Genomic DNA, 18,418 nt, shown 5'->3' on the forward strand with positions numbered 1-18,418 from the left:
GATCTCATCGTGGGGGAAGCACATAGCGACCGAGTCGGGTTAGATACTTCACCTCTCAATGCAAAAATGAAACTAGCTTCGCATTTCTCAGTCATCAGAAACGGAAGGTGAACATATCTTTACGGGCTTACATACGGTGTCCAGCATGTGAGAAGGCCTATATATCAGCCAAACATCAACGAGCTATTGTCACAAGCAACCAAATGTAGTTGTTTTGGCCATTCTTATGGATTTATAGTTGAGGTATTGTGGGAACACATCCTAAGACCCAAGCCATCCTCATTACCTTCAAGCGAACAACCAGCATTTTGATCACTTTCACCCTGATATTCAGGACGAATATAACAGCGCGGATGGTGAACAATAGAAAGAGACCTATTGGAAAATAAACCTCGTTCATCCAGGACGTCCACGTCCTGGCTTCTTTCTGTGTACAGCCGTCAAGACTGCGGAGGCCAGATCAGTACATTCCCTCATGCTTATCAAAGAGTTTGATTGTTGAGGCAGAGAGACCTTCATGCACCGAACCAAACATGTATCTTTTCAAATCCATAGCCAGCCCCAAAGAAAATGCCACAGCAAGTCTCCTGGTATTTAACAGACTTTATTTACCAGTGATTTAAGTTCTCTAGCAACAAATGGCATACATCGCGTTCTTCTTCTACAACAGTTCACAAAGGGCTTGTACGATCCTGTCATCTAAGTTCTATTTCGGCCTGGCTGCCAAACTGTGTAAATCAAAAACTTGGATCGAAAAAAACTGCTGATGTCTGCTGTGGTGTATACGCGTCTGGACAAGCAGCCAGGAGAGACAGATGACCACGACGGTTATACACGTATAGACGAACATGTTAGTTACCCACGTATCCTTCTCGTTCAGCCAGCAATAGGCGTGCCTCTCAGACCCCAAATCATCAGCGCAAACAAATCGATAGCAAAACTCGAGCATTGGCCCTGCGTCAAATAATCGAATCACAGCTCACGCAAAGCTTCAAATACCTCCCAATTACCTCTGTAGCTTCATTTAGTCAAGATTGCACCGGTAGTGGTTTTCTCCCACAATACAATCGTTCCTTCGTATCCCATATCCGGCCGTAGAGGTGGTCAGAAGGTCAGGAGCATGCGGGAGGTGGGGATTGTCTCTCGAGGTCTATGTCGAGGAAGTTTTATATCCTACCCAAAGGGCAACGTCTACAAAACTCACCAGTCATTTCCAAGTAATCGCTCAGTCGGGCAATGTCAGTAACCAACTAACCAACCGCAAGTCCTCCAGGAATGGAGCCTACAAAGGGGCTGCAGACACCGCGCAAATAACCTAAGCTCATGCTGCACCACAGTCACTAAACCTGTGCATGCCCTCTTTGTACTATTCCATGCAGAACAAGCAGACGCGGATGATGCCGCGTGACTTGAAAGGTAAGAGGCCAAGTAAGGCCGTTCACTGTTTCGGGCAATTTGCATTAGCGCATTATCAACTCCTGCCTAGGTCGTTGAAGTCCACAACAATCCGGGACGACTTTCTGGTCTGCAATTGGCGCAAGAAAAAGATGAGCAACATTAGGACAGTAACCTATATCAAGTAGCCATGTACGTGTTCTGCGTCCCCGAAATGTAGCCAGAGACCGTCCAGAGCCTGGTAGATTAAAACAAGAACCATGGCAGACGTTTCATGAATCTAATCTTCAAGGTCATACCAAGCCTGCCATTAGGGCCCAACACTCAGTCTGACACTCAGTCTGAGATACCTTCTATCTGGCATCCCTCAGATACCGCTCCGGCCACTCGCCGTCAGGCATATCAACAACGAAAACAATCATAGCTCAAGTCCACATGAGTCTCTCTCGTCATTGGAAGTCATCTATACCTCATGATATCCTACATATACACATTCCCATCATGTCTCACCAAAGACAAAAACACCCTTACCCTTCCTGAACCCACCAAGTCCCCCCTGAACAGCCTCCTTCAGGCTCTCCGCCTCTGTCTCCCAGCTCCACGGCACCTCCTCCACAGGCACGTCCTTGAACCTGCCCTCGCGAATCATGCCCAACACGTCCTCAATCGCAAACTTGCGCCCCTGGGGATCCCGCTCGTTCCACTTGCTGAGCCAGAATCCCACAAACCTCAGATCCTTGAAAATGAGGAGCCCGGTGGGGAGCATGACGGGCTGCTTCGCCATACCACCGTAGCTCACCATCGTGCCGCTCTCTCCAAGACTCCTCGCGATGGCCGTCGCAGACTTGCCGCCGACGCAGTTCAACCCCAACCCGACAGGCTCGCGACCGCCCCTCGTCAGCTCCTTGAGCTGATCCCTCCACTCCCTCGCCAGGAACTCCTTCTCCGTGACCACGGCTGTGGCGCCGAGGTCGCTGAGCTCCTTCTTCAGTGTCTCCGTCTCCGCCTCCGTCTCCCGCTCTCTAACGACATTGATACTCCTCAGCCCCCAGAGCTTTCCAAGCTGAATCGCAGCCCGGCCGACACCGCTGTTGGCCCCGTTCTGGATGAACCAGCCGCCGCGGCCCGGCTCCAGCGCATTCATGCCCCCGTTGGTGCCCGCCTTGATCTCGCCGGGGCCGTAGGTGCGGAGGATGCGGTACGCCGTGCAAGGGTTGACGCTGACGGTCGCAACCTGCGTAGGCGTCAGGCCCTCCTTCGAGACCTTCATCACATCCTTGGCGTCCGCGACGGCGTGGGTGCGCCATGTGCCGAAGGAGGACGCCGCGGGGATGACCCAATCGCCGCGCTGCAGGCCGAGGTCCTTGGATCCCACGGAGACGACCTCGAAGACGCCCTCGTTGCCCGGGATCGCGGCGGGCTCGGGGGTGCCGATCAGGGACGTGAAGGGGGGCTTGGAGCCGTATGTGCCCTGGACGGTGTTGATGTCGGCGGGGTTGATCGGGGCGGCGAGAGCGCGGAGGAGGACGGCGGAGGAGGGGATCGACGGGGAGATGGAGTGGGTGTGCAATCTGTGCAGCTCGTCAGCTCGGGTACCGAGGCTTCGCATCAATTGGTGCGTCCGTACTGCAGCACATCGCGGGGCTCGCCCTCCTTCGAGAAGACCAGCGCCTTTGCCTGGGTGTAGCCATACGGGCCAGACTTGTATCGTCGTGCGACGCGGGGCAGATACTGCGCCGGCCGCAGCGCAGACGCCAGCGGACGGAGCGTCGTCGTCGTTCGCAAGCCCGTCGCCATGGTTGTCAGTTGTGGAGGCGAAAGGGGAAAACAAGGTGTACAGTGACAGCTGTCAAAACGTTGACGACGTCAACTTTCGAGGTTTGGAAGGATTGCTTGCTCCAAAAAAAGCTCCCGGCGCACGGCACTAGCTCGGTAACTGGACCCGGCCGGCCGAACCTCTGGCGAACTCACAATGACGTTTGTTTGGGTTGGTACCTTACCCAGGTGCGACCGGTGCACGAATCAGCCACTGGCTAGCGCGGAGGAGGGAAAGGGACCCGTTGTTTCCGCCATTGGCTCAAGCTCCCACCTCACGGATCTAGCTGGGTGGTGGGCTGCAGCTCACTGAGGCGGCAAAATGACCGGCGCCGGCAGTGACAGTTCCTCGCTGCCGTGCGCGCTCCGGACGTCCCAGGTCGGGTAAGGCCTGACATGGCGTCCGAAGTTGGCGCCATTCCGGACGGCGACTGGACCGGGCTGCTCAGCTGCAGAGTGACTTGTCCTGGCGCCGGCGGCAGCGACAGCAGCACCCGCAGCATCTCCAACGACTTGCCACGCAGAGAATTTCTGCGCTAAATCGCCCTGCAGCTGCAAGCCTCTCGCCACATGATGCATTCAAGGGGTCAATGCGTCCTTCGGATGACGCGGGGTTCGCTGTGTCCTCTTCTTCGCGATTGCTGCTGTGAACATGAGTTGATGTAAGCTGTGACGATCGATATTGATGAGTCTTTCTTGTGCCATGATACCTGGCGTTGAACACAAGATCCTGTGACCGAGGTCAGATCGCGTGTCTCCAAGGACGACCCTCGGGAATCAATATGTAACCAGCAGCAAAGCTGATCGTGAAACTGCTTGTAGGCCGTAAAATGTAGATTTTATTGCAGCTGCAGTTGCCACAGACACCAGCAGCACCTGAACACTCGTTTCGAGCTCTCAAACCCGATGACGCTCCCAGCCGTAGTAGTTGAGACGCCCCTTCTTCGTCTGTGTCCTCCCCAGATTCATTCCGCCTCCTCAGTCCTTCGGTCTGACTGCTCCAATTTGATGCATTATTTTGATGCCTGGTTCATAGTCTGAAATCGGCCCCTTCTCAACCGCCAGTCCTCACACCAAACCACCGGCTCAACATGTACACCAGAAGATAAGTCGTACAGCAAGGAAAAACAGGATGGGGGCTTTGAAAAATTGGTGGTCGTGGTGCCAGTGTGTTCCAACAGCGCAATAAGATGAAGCGAAAAATCAAACATGACAAAGAAAGTGTAAACATCGTATGTCAGAATGAGCCCGCGGTGCGAGCTGGGTATCTTGCATAACTTCTTCCAGTCTTGCCTCCGTCTCACATACTATCTCGTCTCCTCCACCGCCATCTCCGTCCCCAGCTCTGACTCGAAAAGAATTCAACTTAGGTAAACGCTAGGAAAATCGTATTGGTGTGTCCGCTCGGATTCGGTCGTTCGCTCGTCGGCGCATATAGGTGTGTTCGTGTCCGACAAAGCACCGGTTGCCAGCTCCAGAAACCGGTAACTCTGCATATTTCGTTCCTGACTGGTCTGGAGTCGCGTCCGCTCCGAGTCAGTAATTACTTAATGTTCTTGAACAGGTCAGAACCCAGGCTGCCTCCGTCCGAGACGTCGAGCTTGGTGTCGAGTGCGCTGAGCTCGGGAATCATGGGTGGCGGGGGGCCCTGAACTTGGGGCCTGCTTTGGGGCCGACTTTGGCTCTGCGTCTGGCTGTTGTTGGGGTGCTCGTAAACGACGCTGGAGCGTTTTTGGGGCGGTGAAGAGTCGTGGGACCTGAGCCTCTTGAACCACCCGCTGCTGCGCTTTGCCTTCTTCTCGTCGACAATGCTGCCCTGACTACGGCTCATGGGGCGGGGAGCGCCACCGTTCGCTTGCGATTCGCCCTCTGCATATGCTTGGTTCAGTAATGTTCGGCTGAAGAGACGACGAATGCTGCCCTGTCTGCTTGAAACTGCTGGAGAAAGTGGCGTGTCATCTGAGAATCCTCTCGTACCATTGGTGGTGGCCGGCGAGTTGGGCACTGCCGGGCCGTGGCTATTCGTCTTGTCATTGACCTTTTCCTTGACGGCGGGTTCGGAGTCCTTGGTTTCGCTCGCACGCGGGGTCTGGGGAGGCGTGGGGACCTCCTGGACGGGGCTGGGAAGCGGCGGGGGAATGTCGGTTCCGTCGGTCAGGGAGCCGAACTTGAAGTCGAGCTTGGGAAGCTCGAATCGCTTGGAAGTAGGCATGGTGAAGGGCGCGGGATGAACAACTTGTGTCATCAATCGACGGGATGTACGTGTAGAAGGTAAAGTTGAGGGTCAATGGGTCTGTTTGAAAGACGAGGTTTGCAGGATTCGCCAGCGGGCAGCCAGACGAACGCGTGACAAGGCAGTGCGGTTCGCCCCGTGGCGTGTGTCGTTGGACGGAACAAGGGGAGTCGTACAGGGCCCAGTTGCAGTGGATGCGGATGGGCGTGGGCGACGTCGACAGCGGAGAGCGAGAGGCTGGAGCGACCCAGAGATGGAGCTGGGTAGGGTAGGCGGTGGACCTTGGGAAAGAATGGATACGGCGCAGCGGCAGTTGAGGTCGTCGACTCTTGAGAGATTGAGAGACGGCAGGGCACGTCTGGAGCGAGATTGACTTCTTGTCCAAGGGTTTTCTGAGCTGTGGTGGCGTAGTAAAATGACCAGCAGCGATGCGCAGTGAATTCGTAGTGTACGGATGGATACCGCGTGGTCTGTACCCGGCACTCGTATTATGTATGTATATAGTTGGATGCAGGTCGCAGGGTACTGCAGCAGGTTCGGTCGAAGTGATTCCGGTGGGCTCGATATTTGTGCTAAACCTCTTGGAGCGGTCGTATCAGCCCGCTAAGGTGTCGAATGCGAGTCGAGTACGAGGCCATAGAATACGGCAATGTGTGCGTCTTGGAGCTTGATGTTCGATCTTCTACGTCTCAAGGGCCGCAGAAACGTGTAATTGCAGCGAAGGCTACCAGAGAGAGAGGGCAGACGGCGAGAGGAGAGAAAAAGCCAAGCAGGAAAAAGAGGCCCGGGGGTGGTGGGAAAGATGAAGGGAAGTGAGAGATGACGGGGGTCTTGACTGGCAATGAGTGTATGCCTGCCAGCGTAGGAGTCTGGACGTAGGGGAATGAAAAATGAGCTTCGTAGTGCGGTTTCTCTGGCTGGTGTGAGCGAGCGAGCGAGGACTGGTGCTGGTGCTGGTCTTGCTTGGTGGCAGTCTTGGTGCTGGTGCGCGTTGCTTGACGTGGATTGAATGGCTGATTGGGATTGGGATGGGACGTGGATGGGATGGGAAGGGATCCAATTGGATTGGGGGACCTGGCCTGTTGGAGTCGGGTCCAGTGGATTTGAGATGTACTGCAGGGGTCCAGCACCCTGTGTTTGTCAGTGCCAGGTGGTTCCCCGACAGTGGATGCAGTGACTGTCAGGGGTGTGCCTTGTAATTGTTTCTCTAGAGGTCTGCCGCGCACGGGAAGAAGAAAGTGAAGTGAGCACAAGAGCGCACGCGGTGCCTGCTGCTGTGCGAAGTGGTGGAATAACCCGAGACTTCCAGTTGATTGGGTGTTGATTAGCTGGGCTGCCGGTCGTTGGGAGGACACTGCAAAATGCCACGCATCAAGACGAGGCGCAGGTCTGGACTCGCGATACTTCTCTACGTGAGGAGCAGCTGCCCAACAATGGAAAATTCAGTGGAGGGGCTTCCGGGAAATGGGCCTTCCAAGGACACATTGACCATGGAAGGGCACGCACGGGCAGCAAGGAAAAAAGCACAGGTGCGCCTGTCAAGCCACTCAATCTGGGGACCAAGGACGGAAAGTGACACTGACACGACACCGACACCGAGTCACCGAAACGGACGTGAATGGCAGGCAGGAAGGATTCAAGGACGGGAGGCACTTGCCTGTGCTGTTGCCTCCAGCAGAAGCAGCAGCGGCAGCAGATGGACATCGCCAGCAACACTTGCCAGCGAATGTGTCGTTGCATTAATGGCTTACATAAACTTGCATACTCTTACACCAGGCAGAAGGTACGCAACAAGGTTCGCATTATCGACTTCCTAAACACTGCTATTTTCCACCACCGCCCATCCCAACACTCCCCAATGTCAAACATCGAGCATGATCTGCGCTGCTACTCGAGTCACAGAGCCTGTCCTTACAGCGCCCTCACCCCTCGTCTAACCATCAACATGGTGGATGCCCAGATGCCCTGCATCCATCATCCATATTTATGCCGCGGCAGTCAGCACCAAAATCCCACGAAAGCTTGCCCGTTGCAGCCACTGACAAGCAGAGAAACCAGCTCCCAAGATGCACCGAAACACGGCCTGCAGGAAATTGTCCGTGAACCTGCACTAGCACAATCTACAAGACACCCTCTCGCCTCTCAATCTCAACGCACCCGACCTCACCCAGGAATAGGTACAGTATTACCGCGTACCTTATGGATACTGCGCGACAAGTTCCTTCCATTAACACCTGGGCTGGACGCTGGCGCGGCACAGCGTCACGCCCGCCATGCCTGGAATTCTGGCTCTGGGGCCTCGATATCTTTGATTGCTTCTGATAGGGCACGCACCTCGACAATATCACCTTATCTTATTCACCTCCATTCCTCCGAACCCGTTCGCAGAGCAATTTCATCATCTCCTAGACACGAGCATTTCTCCTCTTCTCTCGACCAAACGACCCAAGCCCCCAAAACCCGGCAAACAGCTTGCCTGACCTGGGATGTCTTGCAAGTTCTCTCCCTCAGAGACGTCGTTCCCGTGGCACAACAGCACCGCCCACCTCCTATGCAAGTCCCACCACCATCATTTGGAACCGTTCCTGAGCTAGCAGATCGCGCCCACGCACCTCGACCAAGCAGACCTCACCACCCAGCCCGATCAACCCTGCCCCGGCAATCCGGTTGTCAGCCCGCGTCCAACGACCTGGCAAACCTTCCTGACAGAGACGGTGCGACCGTCCCTCTCAATTGGCATGCCATTCTCGACAGGACGCCAATCCGACCAGCGCCGTCAGGAACCGTTGCGCCCAGCCGTGGCACCAGAAATTCCCGTTTCAGCGATGGAAGCCGGCCAGGGCTTCTGCCGCAGACGGGGGGTTACGCACGAGGGAGGCAAGGAGGCCGCGTTGCGAACGCGCCGCCTTTCCAACAAACGTCAAACGTTCCCCCTCCGTTGCCGATCCAGCTTTTCCAGATTCCCGTCCACCCGCGGCGAGGCCGCCTGCCGTTGACCGCGTGTGGCTGCGTGGCTGCCTCGGACACATTGAACCTCTCTCTCTGTCTTGTCGCCATCGTCACTGCTCTCCCTCTTATTGCCTCGTTGCTCGTTACACGACCATATTCGGTGCGAGTCAACCTCACCGAGCCCATGCCATCTTCATCTTGGCTAAATGCTCGCGTTTCCAGCCCACAACCCAAGCGAGAAACATTGGATTCCCAACTGGGAAAGCAGCCCCATCTCGAATCTCCTCGCGTGCAGCCCGCTAGCAGTGATCCCCACGACCACGACCCACGACCCTTGATCCTTGGGCGCGGTCCCTTGGCCTCCCTCTCCCTCTTCAACCTTCCGCGACCACCCCTCGCCAAACGCTGCCAGGTCACCCCTATTCGCAACTTGCTTTTTCTTTCCGCCGTCTGCTTCCATCCGAAAAGTAGAGTCCGCAATGCCGCATTAGCTGCAGATGCGTCTCTCTGCTCTAATCCGAGACAGCGATCGCAAGCTCCCAATACGGTATTCAAAGATAGAATTCAGGCCATCCCACTTCCTATGTCATGCCTTATCGCGTCTGCCCAGATGTACACCGTTTCATGCAGCCCACCACGCGGCGGACGAGTTCGTCCCCGCTCCTCGGATCCCAAGGCCGGGGAGTTGAAACATTTAATGGAAACGGAAAAAAAAAAAAAAAAAAAAAGATGGACGGTCTTTTGCCGACCTGCCTGCATGCTTACAGAGAAACATTTTCGCGTGTTTGTTTCTTCATCTTTCTTCCGCGGCTATCTCCGGGTGCAATGACCAGCCATGGGTTAATCGCGAACTGCCCGCCTCTGGGGCCTTTTGCCCAATCTGGCCGTTCTAGCCAGTTCAATATCCGCGTTTTTTGCACAGGGCAATGGCAACAACGTCGCACCGCGATCCACCCTGCCCGACCTGTCAGAGCGTTTGCGCCGAACGTGGCTCCGTTGAGCTGATTGAGTGCTTGGTCAGGCATCATCCATTTTCCGGATCCTGGCCTACTGCGGTACAAGGCAGCTTGCGTACCATGGTGTGCACATCACCCGGCGCTCAATCTTGCGCTTGGGAATGCCGGCCACGAGGAGGCACCATGACTCGAATAATAGCGACTGCCGCGACGTTGCCGATTGCACGGCAGCACAGCAGCACATGTCGGCGAACGGCGGCCACTCGGAACGGTGGGCGGCCCAGCGCTTGTCTTCAGCCGGCCGAAAAGAGAGGATATCCCTTCCGGAGCTTGGAATGTTTCTGCCGAGTTGACAAATCCGTTCGGGGAGCGGCGCGTCTTTCATCGTTCTCGCACTGGCCCTGGTCGGCCCGGCACGGAACCATGATCCATCAGACGACTGTTGCGCTATGATGCCCGACTGCGGAACTTCTCCGAATTATTTCAAGAACGGGCCCGTGCAGCCCGCGGACGCCTCCACAGGCTGGCGGTTCGTGGGTTGAAGGCATTCGCGACTTGTTCTAGGGACGCAGCGCCGAGCGGAGACGGCACGTCTTAGACGAGGTCGTGGAAGGGTCATCGTTGACAGCCGCGGCCGTGCGCGTGCTGCTGCATCCACCCAGGGTCCTTTGTGTAATTGGACCTGGCGGGGTCTCATCAGTAAGCATATCTTTGACAGATTCGAGATATCCATTCCAGAAGCATGGGTGAGTTGAAGACTGGGCCTTCTGTGAGCTCTACGATGTGCTGCAGGTGCTCAGGTGAAAGTTTGCCTAGTATCGCCTCTCGGGTACCTCCTCCTGCGCTAGTGCCACGTAGATTCCGACTGAAGGTATTCCATAAACCCTTTGTAATCATCACTGAGGGGTTTCTCGTAGATGTGTACTCTCGCCGGCACATTTGATTTGATGTAGGTTATTTGTGTAAATGAAGGGACTCGTAGCATGAACATAGGGTGTAACGTATATCCAAGATTATTTTCAATATTCAGACAAGATATAACAGTGTACTAGGTTGCTACAAAAATATACAAATCGCTCATTTCATTTACACAAACTCCCCTCCTCTACCTCGCGCCCCTCCAGCTCCCTCCAGCAGTAGCAGCCCCATTCCCAGGCCCGCCCCCTCCCCTCCTCCTCAAATTCAAGTTCGTCGACGCCCGCGACCAGTCGCCCGCAGACTTCTTCAGCCGGTTCCCAAGACTGATCCGCGCGGCGCTCATGACCGCGGCGCCGCCGCCCTGCATCCGGCTCGGGATCCCCGCCGAGCTCGCCACGCTCTCCCAGTCGCCCCGCTCCACCTCCTCGTCGGGCTCCTCGATCGCCGGCGGCGGGAGCATCAGCCCCTTGCCCATGATCCCCTGCGTAGCCGTTGACGCGCCGGCCGAGGTGGCCGTGCCCGGGGTGGTGGCGGCAGTGGGAGGCGGCGCCTTCCGCAACGCGCCCATCATGGCGGCCCAGCTCTCGACCTGGCCGTTGGAGGCCTCCTCGACGCAGTTGCACTCGTCGCCCGCGGGGCAGAGGACCTCGCCCGCGGCGTGCCACTCGGCGAGACAGGCCTCGTGGGAGGCGCAGCCGCAGCCTAGACAGGGCGGGTAGAGCGCGTCGACGGGTTCGCGGCAGTAGACGCAGAGGAGCTGGGTCTGGGTGCGCCGGCAGCGGTCGCAGGAACCGATCGCGCCGCCGAAACGGGTCGCCGTGGCGGAGGTGTATTTGAGCGGCTCGAGCTGGGTTTCGTGGATGCGGCAGACGCCTGTTACGTCGAGGCCGCGGCCGGACGCGACGAGGGCTTGAAGTTGTTCCTTCTTGCCGAGGAGGATGGGAGACGTGGTGTGTGGTTGTGAGGTGTGTTGGGGCTGGTGGGTGTGGTTGCTGGGGTGTGTCGGGAGGGATTGTGATACTTGGTGCTGCTGCTGGGGTTGGTGTTGTTGTTGGATCGTGGTTGATGTTTCTGCAATACTGTAGGTCTCGTGGAAGGAGTCGTCGAGGCCGTGTATCTCTCGCTGTTGGAGGACGTTGAACTTCATAATCTCGAGCCGGGCGAGGGGTTGGTTCCACATCTGGAGGATCTCCGCGTAGACGTAGCGGTAGGTGGCGTACATGTCGCTGCGGCTGGGCTCGAGCAATGGTGTGTTCATCCAGCCGTCGTCGTCGAAGATGGTTTGGTCTTCCATGTGTATGAAGACGCGGGTGGGTACGAGCGAGAAGAACTCTTCACGGTAGACTTCGTCATCCGAGAGGGATGTGCGGGTTGTGCCCGAGTCGCCCACGATCGTCGAGTGCCCCCATGTCACGTTGTTGATGGCGCTAGGGGCTAGTGTGCTAAGGATCGTATCGGCTGGGCTGGGGCGTTTTCGTCCATGATTAGGGGGCGATGAAGCTGCCGTCGCTGTGCCCGTGTTGACGCCGCTGAAGGGGCGCGGGAAGTTGATCGCGAAGCTTGATGTAAGGCCAGAGTTGGCTCTCGACAGAGCCCGACCGCTGGGCGAGGTGGAGAGACTGGGTGTTTGGTCGCCTTCATGGCCGAGGTAATCCCTTACACCCTTAGCCGGGGGAGTCTCGCCGCATGAATAAGAGTTGGACGCGGGGTCCCCGGTCCAGAGCGCTTCTTCAGCGGATCCCTGGGAGCCAGAGTATCTGATAGGGGTGTGCAGCGTCCGCGGCGTGGTGATGGCGGAGTTGGTCTGGCTTCGTGCGTTGAGATTCCACAGCGACGCATCGGTAGGAAAGTAGTCGAGAGAAAACGATGGTGCCTTCATCGGCAGTGGCGTCTCCGGCTGTGTGAGATGCGACTCGGCATACGCGACGCTGTCTTCTGTGAAAGACTCACTAAAAAGACATGAAAGCATGGCTAGCATCTGTATATCCGCCGTCTTCTCAAAGTACTCAAACAAGTCGTTGATGAAATCCTTTGCCAGTGGATGGTTTCCCCACTTGACTCTGCCATTGAAGTCGGCGATGTCCTTGGTAGACCGCTCGATATCGGATAGGCCTTCGGCGCGGAATCGTGAAACGGCGTCTCGAGCAATCACCAGGATCGAATCCTGGCGCTGGTCCAAGTTCAACAGCTCCAACGGGATGTCTCGCCGTAGTAGCAATGAAAGATAGCGCCAGGCATCTACCAGGTCCTGGCAACCGTGCTTCTCGGCTACCTGGGCATTGTGCTCGCAAACCTGGGCGCCTTCTCCAAAGATGGCATACTCCTTTGCGAACTCCTTTTTCGCTGGGAGGATATCCGATATGTCGTGAAGAGAGACAACATTCTTTGACTTGGCGGGTCGCCTCCTGAGCGACCCAGTGCCAGTTCCAGTACCGACTCCTGTGCCTCCGCCACTCGATCTAACAGACCGGTTGTCGCTCCAAGTTCTTCGGAATCGATGGCGAGGTTGATACCACAGACTCATCTTGTTGATAGACGTGGACTCTGAATCACTGGATGAGGACGACCCATCAGACTCATCAGAATCGGACTGATCGTCCGTAGCCGACATCTCGTCATTGCCATACCGTTTCCCTGGAGGCGAGTCATGAGCGAGGCGACCGAAACCAGCAAACACAGGTTCCCCCTTAGGTCTTTCGCGAAGTGGTTCGATCGGTGCAAACAGCAGAGCCTTTGCCTTCTCTTCCTTGGTGGGAAAGAAGCATACTAGTCGCCCATCGTTGGAAAATCGGGCGCCACAGAATCGCGGTAATGGGGGTATCGTTGGCCTGTTATTTGGGGCCAATGTGCTGTCGGCCTCTGCGTTCGGGGGCAACTCCTGTGACATTGATGCTGAGCCACCTGCGGGTATGTCGTTCTCGTCTTCGCTTGAACTCTCAGAAGCAAGATCCAACGGATCGTCTAGGTCTTTGACGTTCTTGAAGAAGTTGGTACTGGCTGCGAGGTCAATCTCGCCCAAAAGGTAGGAGAAGGCCACATCTAAGCAGTTTTGCTTCTGCTCCAAGAATTGATGACAGAGCTCGTGGAGCTCATGCTCAACCTTTCTGTGTGTTCTCTCCGGCATGAAACTCGTCTTCTCGACATAGAAGCGAGGAGCTTTGTACTTCGGGTAATTGGAAGGGATATCGACCCTAACCTTGATAAAGATGGTGTCTCCGTTTTTCCCCCATGGACCGTTCAGCGAGGCGTGCAGAGTCAGCGAGTCCATGTCGATTTTATCCCACTTCACCTTTGGAAGCTGCGTGCTGATGCGCAGAAACTCATCTTGGATGGTCTCTGGATCGGCCCATTTATCGTCGTCCATATATCCCGGGCTGAACATTGTCGAGTCTTTCGAGTCTGCTCTCCGCGGGCTGTCGGTTGACGCCTTTCTCTTGTTCATCATGATGCCCTTCATCCATCCTATGTGCGCCTGGCTGCGGTCCATCTCTTTAGAGTTGCTCTTAGCTTTCATGGATGAACCTTTCCAAGCAGCTCCCAGTCTGGTGTAGGTGGTCGGCCCTGAGCGCATACCCATAGTCAAGGCGCTCTGGCGCGAACCGGTGCGGGGATCGCTCATCGTCGCACTCCTCCTGTCTCGGCTCACGCTGTCCTCCACCGTTCGGAACGTTTTGTATGAGGCGCCCTTACGTGTCAGCACGAGATTCTTACTAGCCGGCTGCCCCTTGATGTAGCCCACCGACTCGAGGATCGCCGGCTCGACATGCTGAAGACGCAGCTCATTGTCTTCTCCCCACGAGACCAACTGGAATTCTCTATTATCCAAACCCTCCTCATCGATGCTGCCTCTGCTCCTCCACAAGAACTCCTTCACCTTGTGGTTGCCGTGTCCCTGGAAGATGGCGAGAGGGCCTGTTGGACCCTCTTTGGGTTCGTTAGGGGAAGCTTGGCTGTCGTACAGATGCAGATCGCCTGGTTCATTCTGAGGCATAGCTAGGAGGCCCCGGCCAAACGGGGTATGACGAGCGCGCCACACCGGAAACTCGGTACGAATGACGCGTTCCGGAACATCCTGATCGCTTCCATAGTCCCAAAACTTGATGTGCTTATCCAAGGAGCATGTTACGATTCCCGTAGACCGGGTTCGGTTCCAGTCGATGCCGTAAATCTTTGATGTGTGCGCGCTGATAGATTTCAGGGGTTCGCAGGCGCGTCGCTCATCCCAGATGTGCAACCACCTATCATGAGATGATGCCAGGATGTGCGGGTCCTGGCGGTTGTACTTAACTTGGGTGGCGCCGGCGAACCAGTCGCAAAATGTGAGTACAGGTTGTCTTGGGCGTCTTAGATCCCAACAGTGTACGTAACCATCGACAGCGCACGACGCAAGCTGGTCTGGATGGTGCGCCGACCAGTTGATGTCGGTGATGGCTCTGCTGTGGCCTTGGAGGGAGTGCTCGATGGCGCCGGATGCCGAGTCGTCCCTCAAGTTGAGGTTCCATACGAGAGCGCGATGGTTAGCTGTCGAGACGACCCAGTAATCGCGAGCGGCGAACGGTGACCATTGAACGTCGGTAACGAGCCATGGTGAGCCGTGGCTGCTGAGGCGGCGAGGGGGATTGTACGGTGAGTCAAGATCGATGATGGACAAGCCTTCAGGCCTGGAGATAAGTCAGCAGAGGAACGTCGGCTCAGTCGCATCTCAACTCAGATCACTCACGATGCTAAGGCGACATCCCTGCCCGAAGGTGCAATCGTCGCTGATCCCACGAGTCCGGCGACATGGATGGTTCCATCAGCATCGAAGCTTTCGCTTTCGAAAGCTGATCTGATAGGTTTGCCCTTCTTTGGAGGGTCAAGCTGGTCGAAGTGCGGCATGGTCGTAGTGGTAGCTTAGATGAGATGCCTCATGAGGGCATCTGGAGGTGAGATATGCTGGCCATGATACGTCGACCGTTCGCGAAAAGGAGCGTTAATGAGCGACTTGAGTATTTCCGAGCGAAGAACTGTTGGTTTTCCGATGTCCTAGTCGATATGCAGGATGGTATCGCAGGTATTTGATGAGGCTCGCAATTCGATGCACGCGACAGGATCAGATGCAGCTGCAGCTGAGCGTCCTGACCTGAACCGTCACTCGTGGCTGGACGGACGACAGATTTGACCCACTTTAATGATCTTGTATCTTCCCAGAGAAACTTCGCAGTGATATACATTCCTCGAAGGAGGTCATCGAGCCAATCAAAGCACTCCCAAACCGGCGCATATCTCCACTCTGTTATCGGGCGTCAAGTTCCCAGGCCGCCCATGTCATGCTTGTCCCTCCCGCGGGGCAGTTCTGCTGAGCAGGCTTTCCCAAGCACATGCCCGCCTTACACATCTTGCCTGCCTTGTGTTCGAAACACTAGAGCCGATTTCTCGCCGCCTGTCACTCCATTAAGGCTTCCCGAGCATCCGACTTCCATTGCCTTTTGCGGTTTCCCTCTTCCGGTACACGCGACTTTCGATTTGACGTCTCCGACCCGGAAGGCGCCTCCCTTTGTGAATCACCAACCCACTTGGCCCCGCCAAACACCGCCATTCACATCCACCACCGGGGACCGGCACAGAGCATCTTCGAATCGCCTCTTTCGTTACCTCCTTCAAACAACCCGAAAATACCACTTTCCTCGTCGCCCAACATGGCTTTGCCCAAGCGTATTGTCAAAGAGACCGAGCGTCTCATGGCCGAGCCGTAAGGGTCCTCCAAGCAACCCAAGTCTTGCGACGAAATACTGACGAAGGCCATCTGCACAGCGTCCCGGGCATCAGCGCCGTTCCCCACGAGGACAACCTCCGCTACTTCGACGTCGAGATCCACGGTCCTTCACAATCGCCATACGAAGGTTCGAACACACCTGCCATATTGCGCTAGTAATGGTGGACTGACGAGACTGCAGGTGGTGTCTTCAAGTTGGAACTCTTCTTGCCTGACGACTACCCCATGACTCCCCCCAAGATCCGTTTCCTCACCAAGATCTTCCACCCCAATGTCGACAAGCTCGGCCGTATCTGCCTTGACGTTCTGAAGAGTGAGTGTTCTGCAGATTGAACTTTTTCTGGTGCGCTAGAGCTAACAAAGAGCTTCCCTTGCAGACAACTGGTCCCCCGCCCTCCAGATCCGTACCATCCTTCTCTCCATCCAGGCCCTTCTTGGTGCCCCGAACCCCGACGACCCGCTTGCTGCCGATGTTGCCAAGAGCTGGAAGGAGGATGAGCAGGCTGCCATCGCGACAGCCAAGGAGTGGACCACCAAGTACGCTGTTCCCAAATAGACAGCGCGATCGAAACAGGGACAGGGATGCTGCAATGATATGGACGAAACGGTGCGCGGAGGGCAACACGGCATGAGCCATTGCGACACTTTCCTTAGACCGATTCAGAGAAGATAGCGAAGACATCGGCTCTATTTCACAAACAGTCTCGTGGACTACGTAGAAAGGGGGGCTCTTTCAGGTATTTTGGGCCGGAGTTGCAAGTTGGAGATGCATTGCGATTGCTTTTCTAGTTCAAAGGGAGGCATATGTGCATACCGCCACAATGACTATTGACACTGAAGAAGGATCCCTTTGTCGCCATTCTACTTACTTATTTGTGATCTCAAGCGATTTAGGCTGGTCTGGGACTTGCGATGTCATTCAGCTATCTCACTCAATAATATTATGAGGAGGGTAGGCGCCCGTCTCTGAGTAGCACCATGTCAACCACAACTTGGGTTCTATGGACTGGTCGGAAACACGTCATCTCCTCCCCCCAATGGAGATGGACAATGTATTTAAGGATTTTCCCACGGCAAGAACCCTCTTAATCCGACTGGGCCATGAAATCCAAAGCTACGGGCTTTCTTTCGTAACCAGGCCAATGGAGTTCGAAGCCAAGCTTACCGGCAAATCGGCTCTGCGCTCAGAAGCATTGAGTGCTCGTGTCGCTTGGCTGCTGCGCCGCTGCCCAGATGGATACACGAACAAGACGACCATACTTATCATCTGCTACTGCGACCACATTCAAGTACAGCTTAACTGGCCATCGCTCAATAACACGTCTCACTCAAATTCAGTGCGCTCGCACGACAACGGCAACGTCAACCAACATCTGCCATGGATATCCTTTCTGAACACCTATCTCCAAATGCCATGAACCACAACCCATCGACAGAGTATCCTTGCGGGACACTGTCAGCATGCCCCATAGCGAGCCCACCTCTTCCACAGTTCGTCGTTATTCTGTGGCTTCTCGCGCCACCACCGGGGTTGGTCTGGCTATTCATCGCGCTGTACTTCCCTTTGGGTTTTACGAGAGTCTTGATCGATCTCTTGATCGATCTCTTGAACTTACTGGAGAAAATCATAATCTCATATCGTGTCTGGAGGAGGGACCACACTTTGGCGGAGGCGTTTTAGCTTTTGGACAAAAAGCCCAAGAGGGTCTCGACTGGAAGCTCAACGCAAGGGACCGGTGACCATGGGTATAAGCTGCTGATTCCAGGGAAAGAAGGCAACATGTGGGATTCCTTGCTGGTGGTCGTCCTGCGGCTTTGCAGTCCTCGGCGTGGATTTGGGTCAACGATCGGTCAGGTTAAGGACACTACCGGAGTCGAACCCCGCAGGTCTAGGTTATTCGCGGCTAAGAATATCTGCTCAGACAAATGAGCTCATAGTACTCGCAGGAAATCACCTTGATCAAGAGCCCCGGACAAGCAAGGAGTCAAGTATTCTCAATTTAGCCTTTTCAGACATCAAGTGCGCCGATGGTTTAGTGGTAAAATTCTCCGTTGCCATCCAGCAGCGTCGGGGAGCCGGGGGTTCGATTCCCCCTCGGCGCAACTTTTTGATCTATTCACTTCCAAGATGCATTGTCCTTATGATGTTAATGATACTTTTTGTCCATTGCAAGCAACTATGCACTACTAGCATCTATCTGTCGGCGGCAAGACAATTTTCTAATCATTCTAGGCCAGGTGGAGCTTCAGATTATGCGGATCTGTTGGAATGACTTTCGGTGCTCCTCTGATGTCGAATGCATTGTCTTGATATCGAAGCCTCGCACATCCGCCTCGCCAACAAATCTAAACCTAGCAAAAAGCCCTTTGGTCTCCTGGCCATCATCTCTTCCTTCA

The 18,418-nt window shown here is 55.5% G+C and overlaps 4 protein-coding genes across 4 annotated transcripts; 1 reads left to right on the plus strand and 3 right to left on the minus strand.

Moving 5' to 3' along the window:
- Nucleotides 1–1,894: 1,894 nt before the first annotated feature.
- Nucleotides 1,895–3,192, minus strand: CGCS363_v012346 (Enoyl-[acyl-carrier-protein] reductase; the record flags this gene model as incomplete). Its single annotated transcript, XM_036644195.1, has 2 exons — nucleotides 1,895–2,966; nucleotides 3,023–3,192. 2 exons carry the CDS (start codon nucleotides 3,190–3,192, stop codon nucleotides 1,895–1,897), a joined length of 1,242 nt encoding a protein of 413 aa, XP_036490872.1.
- A 1,561-nt stretch (nucleotides 3,193–4,753) lies between these two features.
- On the minus strand, nucleotides 4,754–5,422 carry CGCS363_v012347 (uncharacterized protein; the record flags this gene model as incomplete). The annotated part of the gene is made up of 1 exon (XM_036644196.1): nucleotides 4,754–5,422. One exon carries the CDS (start codon nucleotides 5,420–5,422, stop codon nucleotides 4,754–4,756), a length of 669 nt encoding a protein of 222 aa, XP_036491054.1.
- A 5,031-nt stretch (nucleotides 5,423–10,453) lies between these two features.
- On the minus strand, nucleotides 10,454–15,144 carry CGCS363_v012348 (putative RWD, RING finger and WD repeat-containing protein; the record flags this gene model as incomplete). The annotated part of the gene is made up of 2 exons (XM_036644197.1): nucleotides 10,454–14,927; nucleotides 14,987–15,144. The coding sequence occupies 2 exons, from the start codon at nucleotides 15,142–15,144 to the stop codon at nucleotides 10,454–10,456; spliced, it is 4,632 nt and encodes a 1,543-aa protein (XP_036490205.1).
- An 800-nt stretch (nucleotides 15,145–15,944) lies between these two features.
- Nucleotides 15,945–16,577, plus strand: UBC35 (Ubiquitin-conjugating enzyme E2 35; the record flags this gene model as incomplete). Its single annotated transcript, XM_036644198.1, has 4 exons — nucleotides 15,945–15,997; nucleotides 16,060–16,148; nucleotides 16,203–16,334; nucleotides 16,399–16,577. The coding sequence occupies 4 exons, from the start codon at nucleotides 15,945–15,947 to the stop codon at nucleotides 16,575–16,577; spliced, it is 453 nt and encodes a 150-aa protein (XP_036491056.1).
- Nucleotides 16,578–18,418: the final 1,841 nt, after the last annotated feature.

This window comes from Colletotrichum siamense (assembly GCF_013390195.1).
Source record: "Colletotrichum siamense strain Cg363 chromosome Unknown KSG_Cg363_contig08, whole genome shotgun sequence".
Lineage (NCBI taxonomy): Eukaryota > Fungi > Ascomycota > Sordariomycetes > Glomerellales > Glomerellaceae > Colletotrichum > Colletotrichum siamense.